We start from the raw sequence: 11,066 nt of genomic DNA on the forward strand, positions 1-11,066 counted from the left end.
GGAAAGTGACGAGCGGCAGGGAGGACTTCCGGGTTGGCGCCATCGCCGAATGGCGGACTCCCTCCGACCTCCGGAGGGAGTCTGCTCGGCAGGGGTTGGGTCCTACCGCGCCGGCGACGCGGGGACCCTCAAATAACACGGGCACGGAGCCCGTGGACATGGGGACTCGGCTGGTACCGTCAGCGCCCTCCCGACTCGTGAAGGAGCCTTTTTAAAGGCTACGGATCGGGTGCCGGGGAGTGGCGTGGTGCTGTGAGTCTATCGCTTCCCCTGCCGAGCGCAGCCGCATGCCATTCGACGGAGAGCGCTGGCTTCTTCCATTGGAAATTCGGACATTTAACAACAACCCGTGAGTAATTGGGTAACCGGGTATAAAAGGAGAAAAAAAGGAATTTTTTTCGAATTCGGCACGAGCGGGGGGGATCTAAAAAGGAAGTCAGTCCCCTACCTGATTGTAAACATGCTAAAACAAGGACTGAGAAACCAAGATCGATTCAGAAGTTTATTGCTGACAAAAAATATCAATTCCACGATGGGATATTACAAGAATTGTGCTGGAGGAGAAAAGTCGAGGGTGAGAGGGAAAAGGCAACCCCCCCTGGGAACCGGGGTGATTCGGAGAACCTGGCGGAGAGAGATGGAGAGTTTGACAGCTGTCAAAGTAGCTGTCAAATCCTGAGAATACAAAGAGGACTTTGTTACAAGTGTTTTGCTGGTTAATTTTGTTACAATTGGACATAAATATGGATACAAAATGTCGGGGGGGAAAAGAAACAACAACTTGACTTTTGGATTAGAGGACACAAAGTTACTGCAACCCCCCTAGAGGGGCTTTGGGACATTACAAGTGGCGTATGTGGAAAACTACTCCGGGATGTGTACTGGTCTTAGCTCCTGGGAAAGTAGCAAAACTGAAATATTGTTTTGTCTACAGAGGTGACAACACAATAGAATCTTTCTATTGAAGTAAGGTAGGAACTGGACGTAAGTTTTTGTTCCTGAATAACAAACCTCTGTAGAGATACTAGATTTCAGAATAAGAATGGTTTTGCAGCTGAACAAGACAGAAACCTGAGAAAGTAAGAAACAAAAGAGCAAAGAACCAACTATGCCACGGAAAGAATAATGGGAGGAGCAACAATGACCAAGGGAAATTAAAGGCCTCTATTAGACTGGAATTTTGAAGTTAAACATTATCAAAACAAGCAAATTCAAAGAAAACCGGCAAGATGGATTGAGGAAAATTTGGTTGTGGACATGAGACCTCCAGGCCGACAACATACAGACTGATGGACATGGGAAATCCAAACCGGGGAAGGGAGGGGGAATTCTAGAATCCAAAGGCTATGTAACCAACTTTTGGAATCTTCTTCTATCTTCTATCTTTTATCTTTCTATATAACTTTGGTATTTTGATTTAACATGTTTTGGAAAAAAAAGGGGGAATTCGTGGAAGGAAACGGGGCAGATCTTGGGGGGAAAATCTTTGTTCTATTTTGTTAAAGATGAGGAGTGATGTTAAGATTGTAATTTAAATTGGCTAATAGGTATAACATATTAGGTTTAAATTGGGAATGAGAACTTGTGGAACCAACGTAGGGAAAGGGGAATACAGTCGGGAGGGGAAGGAGGGAGTCCCAGAAAGAAGGTTATGAAAATAAGGGTTTAAAATTGGTCTTTCTTTTTCTTTCTTTTCTTTATCTCTTCTATTTTTTCTATTCTGTTATTATTGGAAATTTTAATAAATATGATTATAAAAAAAAGAAAGTGACGAGCGGCAGAAAACATATAGTGTAAGGGTGAGTGGGTTCCACAGAGAAAGGGCTGCGCTCTACACACCATTTCCCAGAGAACAGGAAGTGCTTCAGAGCTTCATCAGCTGGTATTCAGTGAGGAATATAAGGGAGAAGGCATCAAGGATGCAAGATCTCAGAAAAGTTAACACCAGAACCTTGAATTTGGCCTGGAGGGAAACGGCAATCGATACGGACGATCCAAACCTGGGATTTCAGTTTGCACATATTGATAAGTAGCCTGCAATAGTGGAATAGTGGAAGAATTCTGATCGCCGAAGAATTGATGCTTTTGAATTCTGGTGCTGGAGGAGACTCTTGAGAGTCCCATGGACTGCAAGAAGATCAAACCTCTCCATTCTGAAGGAAATCAGCCCTGAGTGCTCACTGGAAGGACAGATCCTGAAGCTGAGGCTCCAGTACTTTGGCCACCTCATGAGAAGAGAAGACTCCCTGGAAAAGACCCTGATGTTGGGAAAGATGGAGGGCACAAGGAGAAGGGGACGACGGAGGACAAGATGGTTGGACAGTGTTCTTGAAGCGACCAGCATGAGGGAGGCAGTGGAAGACAGGAGGGCCTGGCATGCTCTGGTCCATGGGGTCATGAAGAGTCGGACACGACTAAACCACTAAACAACAACAACTGCAATAGTGGGAACCTTCGGATCTGTCTCCAAGGGCAGCCCTGCAGAAAGCAGGGCTGCAGTAATCTGATCCTCCAAACTGAACAGTCACGATCGAAAATCCATGAGAGGTTTTCAACAAATCGATGCCCCTCTCTCTCTCTGAGCAGAGGGGGTGGGAGCAAAATGTGGGAGCAGGAAAGGAAAATGGTTGGCTATCGTTCTCTGGCTACCGGAACGGAGAAGACAGTTCTGGGAGACTCAACGATCAAGTCAAGCATCAATTCCGTCACCGGTGGAGGGACTGGAAATTGAGTGTGAACCGATCAAGAGAAGCTTGAGCTCAAGGAAAGGAAAGGCGTTTTACCTCCGACTACGAAGAAAACCGGCAAGAATGATGGCTGAGAGGTTGGAGACGCAGCAGTCCCCTTCCCCCTCTCCCTTCACCTACACAGCTGTTAACTTTTCCCTTTTCTTGCGAGAAATCCTATTCAGAAAAAAGGGAAATGTTGACAGCTATGTTCACCTACCAGCAACTGATATTATTAGCCTCTAAAATATTATTTACCACTAAAAAAACCCTTCCAAAACATGTACCCCCCCCCCTGAAATCTCACCCCCTTCCCCAAGATTTTTGCTCAGCTGATCAGCAGGGAGGATGATTTCTACAGAGCAAGGTTACAGAGTTCAGACCTGCACATTCAATCCAGGTTGAGATCTGCAGGTGAAGGAGAGGGATGGGAAGAGATTTGTCCATCCTGACATCTGGCTACATCTGCTGCCCAAGGTAAACAGGGTGCCAGCGTTGCCTTTGGCTAGATCCTGTGGTCAGCCTCTTTATTCCCACGCACATTTTTTTACAAAGCTGCCTTCTCTGTTTTGCACAGGGTAAGGCCTATTTTCCCCATAATTTCGGAAACGCTTGGAAAGTCTCAGAAACCGCCACTTGCCAGAAGGTAACAGCCACCATCCACTGTGCTATTAAGTCAAAATATTGCGACTTGGGCCGCTTTAGGCTGGATGTGCTTGAACCGCCTGTGCAAATATTCCTGACATCGTCCCCTCCCTTGCAGCCCAGATTACCCAAGGTGCTTAATGAAAATCTGATTCATTTGCATCTGGCACGATTCTGCAGCTGAACACAAACTTTTCCCCAGGTGGGCTGAATTCTCTCTGCTTTCAACATGCAAGCCGACTCCTGCACGACTCAGACTGGTTTCCTTTTTAAACAACTCCCCCCGCCACAAAAGGACATACTGGTGTCTATGATGAAGGCCTTCTTCCCACTGATTTACAGACTATTAGTTCTGAATGTGCTTTCTAAACCAACGAGATTTGTTCAAGCAGGTAGGTTCAGGACTACGGTGCAATTGACTTAACTGATCAGGCTGATGGCATCTGTTGCTGGCTGCGTGCATGAGACTGGATACTGCAGCAGAACAGGCTGGCCAATGCCTGCTTGTCTGGGAAGAATTCAACTCAGTGCTTACAGCAGTGCAAAGCTTCCCACCCCACTATGCCCCATGCCATCCCCAAAGAAGAATGTAAGAAGAGCCTGCTGGATCAGACCAACGACCTATCTAGCACAGCATCCTGCTCTCACAGTGGCCAAACAGATGCATGTGGGAAACCTGCAAGCAGGATTCGAATACAAGAGCCCTCTCCCCTCCTGCAGTTTCCAACAACTGAGATTCAAAAACATTATTGCCTCCAGGCGTGGAGGCAGAGCGTAACCATTGTGCCTGCTAGCCATCAATAGCCCTCTCTTCCTCCATGAATTTGTCTAATCCTCTTTGAAAGCCTTCCAGGTTGGTGGCCATCACTGTGGCAGGGAGTTCCATAGTTTAACTGTTTCAAGAAGTATAGGGGAACCCCCAGAATAAACTTGGCTGGGGTGGGAGGCAGGGATAACGTTCCATTGCCCACAGAGAAATACATTTTGGCACTGCTCTGAGCACAAGCCTTTATTTATTTTAGGCTGTGCACCACTTGTGGGTTTTTGAAATGCTAAGCAGAATATGAATGCTTCCAAATAAACAAAAATGCAAATTAACTCATGGCAAAGTTTGCCGAAAGAAGGTAAGGGCGGTGAACTCTTGAAACGGCAGCTTTCAGAATTTCTCTTGAACGAAGATTCAGAATCAGGAGGCATTACGAAGAAACAGCGCTGAAAATTAGGAGAAAACGCAAACCACCGGACACCAGGACAAGATAAGTCAACACAACAGGGGTGGCGGGAGCTTCTGAGCCCCTGGCAAATACATTCCATGTCTTGCTTTACAGATTTGACACAGTCAGACGAAACATGCTCTGACTTCTGGCATCTGGGCCGTAGGAATGGCAGTGAGTTTACTGCCTGTTTGCATACGTTCTATATATTTTGATGTTATATAAATCTCAGCTAATGCTGGGGTCCGGCACAGATGAACACAAGCACAGAAAATGAACGGGGTAGAGAGAGGTGGGACAGGTAGATGAGATCAGCCCTGGCCCACCAGGCGCCCTCCAAATATTTCTGGACTATAACTCCCACCAGCCCCAGCCAGCGTGGGGAACTGTAGTCCAAAACAGCAGGAGGGTGCCAGGCTAGTAAATATACTATTACGCTAAGTGTGGTTTATTCCTTTGGAAGAAGATGAGGGCAGAACGGAGGGGTGACGAAAGGACTGGGAAGGATGCAACAGGAAAAACAGTTGCATGGAATAGGCAGGGCTGCAAGCAAGATACAATATCTCAATGTAGTTTACGGTTAAAAAAAGAAAGTGTTTCTCATTCTTTCCTGGAGGTTGCCACAAAACAACAACAACATCAACAAATCTAGTGCAAATTCTTTCTGGGTGAAATCAGCCTGGATGGTTCATGCAAAAACAAGGGGAACGTTCTCTGTCTTTTTTAAAAAATAAATGCTGATCCTTACTCTATCAAGGGATCTTGTCTGCGTCTCGCACACTGCCTTTCCTCGGATATTCCAGTTTTGCTTAACCATTTGAGGTGACCTGCTCAGTCCAGAGAGATAATGGAGAAATGCAATATCTTGTTAGGGGGCCCCCGGATAAAGGGAGGTGAACACGCTCCCTGACTTGATAAAGCTTCACTGCCTCTTCTTATGTCTAATTATCGTTTCAGGTTATCATCTCTTCTTGGGTCATTAGGAAAAAAGCCCACTCACAAATCTCATCCAGACTCAGGTAATTACGATGATTTTTAGCTGCGCGAAATCCCACGGCAAGACCTAATTTGACACAGATCCAAACCCTTACTTCTCGCAAGCTACTACAAAGCTGCCTACGTCTCTGTTTGGGGCATTCTACCAAAAAAACCCCAAAAATACCCCAAACAGGATGGAAGGCCGGAGGGCTGGACTCAACGGCGGAGAAACTGAGGCAGCAAACCAGTCACTTTCTGCCAGCTTCTAGCCTACACACGGTGTTCCGGGGAGAATAAAAAACGGTGATAAAATTATAAAGTACAACTGGGCATGATCCACCAGAAGGTTCTGCTCCCCTTGCTTGCTCCAGAGAACATCTGGGTGGATTGTGCCTTTCCACACTGAAAACAGAGGAATGATCAACATTAAAGACTCAAGCCAGCTAGCACAAAATTATTTCTTCAGAGCTCTCCCGGTCTTTCCCAGATGCCGCCTGAAATCCTTTCAGCAGAGATGCCCACGTTTGTACCTTCTGCATTCCAAGCATGTGCTCCGCCACTAAAATATTCAACATTTATTTGGGGACCTGGGGTGCACTAGGGACCAGGCAGGCACAGCACAGCTGCACAGGCCTTTCAAAGCTTGCGGCATTAGCATTTCCAGAGACACAAATAAATCTACAAAGTGCGCCGCAAAACCCTTTACTAGGGCACAACTCTCAGATCATATAGCCAAAGAAGGTGACTTGGGTCAGCAATGCACGGGACCAAGCTAGTAGGTTTGCAAACTCCAGGAGACAACAGGCTGACAACAATAAATTCAGTTGCAAATTGCAGGTGAATGATATACAGGAGAAATTGGGGGGGGGGTGAGTTGTATCCCGGCTACATGGTTAGTTATGCAACCTAACTCTTGCTTCCTTTGTTTAAGCAACCTCAAGTAAATGTCAAGCAAGATCAGATGTCAAAGGTCAGGGAACATTTGAGATCGATAGAAAATCAATTCAAATCAAAAAGAAGCAAACTCCCGGAGCCATTGAGCCCAGGGAGAAATGATTCATACATCCTAGCTTATCGACCAACAGGAATAATTGTAAAAGATAGAAAGGAATGGTGGGGGCGAGAGAGGAGTTTGCGATGTGGAGCAATTTTCTACGAGAGCACCAAATTAAAGCATACTTGGGGGGAGGAGAGAGGAATAATAAAATTAAACCCACAGTTGTTGTTTTTTTTAAAAAAAACACACACAACAACAACCCACTAATGTCTGTTTAAGAAATTTGCAAGCAGAATTGCAAACTTGCATCCTTGGCATCAGTCTAACTTTCTTCCAATACTGTTTTGCTTTTCCACCCCAAAGTGTTAACTTCAGAAACACTTTCCAACAGCTTGACAACAAGAAATATAAAACCAGTTTCAGGGTGTGTGTGTGTGTATGTGTGTGTGTGTGTGTGTGTGTATTCATATAAATGTTATCTGACACCTCCCGTCAGTTCCAACCTAAACTGTTTTTGATTCTGCTGAAAAATCCATCTGAAAAGAGTTATATCCATGAAAGTTCCAATGAGTTATAGCGAAACTTTAAGAGCAACAACGAAGGTGAAATCAAGGTACCTGTCTTTCTTTCTCTCTTACTTAGAATTAGGGTTGGTGTTTTACCGGGAGATTTAGCAGGGGAAGTGATGGAGGCCTTACACCCTCCCGAAAACTAAATAATCGCAATTGCAATTCTGAAATTCCCCCTTCCTTTAAGCAGCCCCCCCAAGACGTAGCGAATAAATCAACGACACGCTTTGCCCGTCAAACAGGAGAACTGGAATAACATGCGCCAGTCATCGGAGTCATCGGAAGAAAAAAATAAAGAAGAATGAACACCTTTCCCGTCCAAAACTCATTGCCTTGACTTCTGCAGGAGAACCCAGTAAATTCTTGGCAAATTTCAAAACAGACAGGTATTGGGGATGGGGAAGAGAGAGAGAAAACTATTGAAAGAAGGAGTTTGGGGGAGTTTCTTCCTCTCTCTTTCTTTTTTTTTTGGGGGGGGGGGTAAGAATTTGCTGCAAGCCTTCTTCAGGCCCTACCTTTGAGCCGCGGTGTTGGCGTCCAGAATGCCCGTCCCGTGCATCCAAGACCTCACAGCTGACAGCCCACCACCAGTCAAAGGCTCTTCCTTCATGGTCAGCCCACCTCTGGGGAGACCCTCCTGGATGGAGAACATCAAAACAGCCTTTTAAGGGTCCTAGGTGTGCACGGCAGGGGGCGCGGAGTGGGTGGGGAACAGGTCTTCTCGCCAAAACAATCCCAACCCCCCAACCCCCAGTCAAGGAGGGCTTCCACCGAAGAAAGTTTGGGGCTCCTCTGCCTGTTTTCTTTTTTGGAAATTCCTCCCAAGCTTGGGGCAGGGTGGGGGGCAAACCGCTAGGACCCCCCTCAAAGCAAAACAGAAAGAGGGGATCTCTTCAGAAAACCAAAATCCAGCGGCTTCCAAGGTGGATTCAGGGAGAGAGTTTCCCCCCTCAGCCACCTGCTCCTGAGCAGCTAGCAAAACCACGAGGTGTTGGGGTGACAATCCAAAGACGGAGTATTTTGGACCGGTTTGTTTGTTTCCAAGTGACTGGGGAGGGTGGTTCTTGTTGGGCGGGGGGTGGGACTGGCTGTGTGTAAAGGGGGGGGGGAGAGAGAGAACAGCAGCCAAGCAGCTGGGAGGGGAGGGTTGTGCAGGAGGGGGGGGGAGAGAGAAAGGGATGGAGGGAATCAGAGCAGAGGAGGAGAGCCAGGGAGAGAAGCCCCGGTGGGAGAGGGGGAGGGGGGAGGAGGAGGTGGCGAAAGGGGGGAGGAGGAGGGGGAGAGGGGGCTGGAAGGAGGGATGAGAAAGAGAGAGAGAGCGCGAGGCAGAGGAAGAAAGGAGTGGCTGGAGGGATGGAGAGAGAGAGCGGGGTCAGGGCAACCGGAGGAGGCGCAGAAAGGACCAGAGCAAAGGAGAGAGAGAGAGAGAATAGAGGGATGGAGGCAGGATGCCGAGGAGGTGAGGAGGCGGAGGGAGGGATGGTGAGGGCAGGGCGCCGGATGGATGGATGGGTGGTCGGGCGAGGAGGAGTTCAGAGGCCGGATGAGCGCCCGGCGGGCCGGATCAAGAGCAGACGCCAAGAAGAGATGGAGAGAGGGGACAGGACGGGCGGCCCGTCCCGGGATGCGGAGAAAGTTCAGGGGCGCACCGGGGGAGGGAGGTGAGTGGGGGAGCGGTGCGCGCTCCGGATCAGGGCGCTTGGGGACCCAGGATGGGGGTGGCGTGGGGGAAGAGACAGTGAGCGGCGTTTTTTTGGGTATGGAGGACAGTTGGCACTTTCTGGGGCGCCCCTTCTGGAGAGAGCCCCCCACCCCCCCAGGACTGGAGCCCCCCGAGGGGCTTTACCGAGGGCGCAGGCGGGTGGGAGCGCGGGCCGCCGCCACTGCCGCCTGCGGAGCCCCCATTCGCGGGCAGCAGCAGCAGGAGGAGCCTCCGGCGAGGGTCCCCGGAGAGCAGCCCAGCGGCGGCGGCTGGAGCGGCGGCTGCTCTCGCGCGCCTCCTGCGCCTCCTCCTGCGCCGACCGGCCTGGGCTCCCGCCTCGTCGCCCTCGTCGTCGTCCTCGCCGTCCGGCAGCAGCACCATCAGCACGGCCAGCCAGTGCGGCGCGGGGCCGGCGGACGGGGACTCCAGGCGCAGGGGGACGACGGGGCTGCCTCCTCCTCCTCCGCCGCCGCCGCCTCCGGCCGGGCCGAGCCGGGCCATGCCGCCTCCCTCCGCCTCCCCAGGGAGGGAGGAAGAGGAGGAGGAGGGGAGGGGGCTGGAGCCACCGGGCCGGGCAGGCTGACATCATCCGGGGAGGAGCGGACTCCGGGGGACGGACGGACGGAGGGGGAGGAGGAGGCGGCGGAGGAGGAGGACGATGGCCGCGGGCGGGGGCGCGCGGGGGACGATGGCGGGGAGCAGCCTCCCCCCATCTGAGAGTGGCCCCCAAGATCGACACCCCAGTGCGCGCCCCGAAAACCTCTGCAGGGCGCACTGCCTCCGCATGTGTGCGTCCCCCCTCCCCAAAAAGAAATGCATCTCTCTAAATCCCACAGATCTCACCCCAGCCGCCGCCACCCCAAAAAAACCCAGGGGAGCAGCGTCCCAAGTAGCCCCCAAGACCAAGTCCCCAGCGAACCCCCGAAATCCTCTCCAAGGGCGCGCTGCCTCCGGGACCTCTCCATATGGCGCCCCCCACTCCAAAAGTAGATGTGCCTCTCTAAACCCCACGGATTTCACCCCCCTCAAAAGCATGTGGAAAGTGGGAAAACCCTCTCTGGCCCCAGATTTTCTCTCCCCCACGGCAGGCGTTTGGATACCTGCTCCCCAAAACGTTCCCAGGATTGTCTCCTTCTGCAAAAGAGGAGTTTTTGGTCCCCACATCGGGGTCCTGAGAGCAGATTCTCACATCTGTACACCAGCCCTGTAGAGGAGTCTTTGGACCAGGATTCACCCAGCACCACAAGTGCATCACCCTAAGTCGCCCCCTGCCCTGAGCTCTCGTCCGCATGTTCCTCCACCCACTCACTCTGGGGTACCAACTTGAATAAAATATTGGGGGGGGGGGGAGGTAAGTCCTGACCTGTATAATCTGTCACAGGATGTGGTTCACACACACCATTTGAATGGCAATGCCCAGCAACTTTGGGGAGGGGCTGGTCCCCTCATATATTTTATTGGGGGGGTGAAGGGAACTCGGCCCCTAGGAGTTGGCTCCTATGCACCCAACCAGGAACAGGCCCCCAAAATCCTGCAAATAGGCTTTGCTGCAACCAGATTCTGCATTCCACCCTGACCTGTTTAATGCAACCCCATCGAACCTGCATGTTGGTGTTCACAAGTGACATCGGGGCACCTTTTGGCATGGAGTTATGTGTGAATGTGGTTGAAGTGGGACGTGAAAGCTGATGGCACCTGCTTTTTTAATTATTATTATTCCAGGAAGCGCCTAACCTGGGAAAAGCAACAAGACTGAATTGAGGGAAAGTAGACTTTTCGCTCCTCTGGAAATCACTTTGCATTCGGCACAGCCCGCCAGGAAGTTCTCCTGCTCACAGGCGCATTGGGGAAGAACGAAAACTTACAGGTGGAGTCCAGTAGCTTGGATGGGCAGCAGGAGTAACGGCATATTTTGTTTTCATTTATTTATTTCTTAGTACCTTTATATCCCACCTTTCCCGCAAGGAAATCGAGGCTGCGTACATCATATCTCCACACTCGATTTTATCTTTGCAACAGCGCTGCGAGGGTAGGCAAGGCTAGGCTGAGAGAGAGAAACTGGCCCGAGATCACCTGGTGAGCTTCATGGTTGATTGGGGACTAGATTAGGGTTACCGGACATCCCTGTTTCCCGGGGACAGTCCTCTGATTTGCGAATAAGTCCCTGGACAAATTCCATCCCCGGAATGTCCCCGGATTTCATCTGATGTCCCCGGGAAACTCAGCAGCAGCAGT

General features: G+C 50.3%; 1 protein-coding gene across 3 annotated transcripts in view; it reads right to left on the minus strand.

Annotated features, from left to right (window-relative positions):
* The window catches only part of LOC308594199 (transcription factor COE1-like), a 103,361-nt gene extending 93,981 nt beyond the window's left edge, over nt 1-9,380 (minus strand). The window contains exons 1-2 of one of the 3 annotated variants that reach the window (XM_081207058.1): nt 8,976-9,380; nt 7,645-7,766 (exon numbers count right to left, since the gene is read on the minus strand). In XM_081207058.1, coding sequence (XP_081063184.1) covers nt 7,645-7,766; nt 8,976-9,332 — 479 coding nt within the window. In that variant the 5' untranslated portion in view covers nt 9,333-9,380. Of the gene's footprint in view, nt 1-7,644; nt 8,162-8,975 lie in introns of those variants that run through there. The other 2 variants (XM_081207059.1, XM_081207060.1) reach the window with 2 other exon arrangements.
* Nucleotides 9,381-11,066: the final 1,686 nt, after the last annotated feature.

Source organism: Podarcis bocagei (assembly GCF_964188305.1).
Source record: "Podarcis bocagei genome assembly, chromosome: 9".
Lineage (NCBI taxonomy): Eukaryota > Metazoa > Chordata > Lepidosauria > Squamata > Lacertidae > Podarcis > Podarcis bocagei.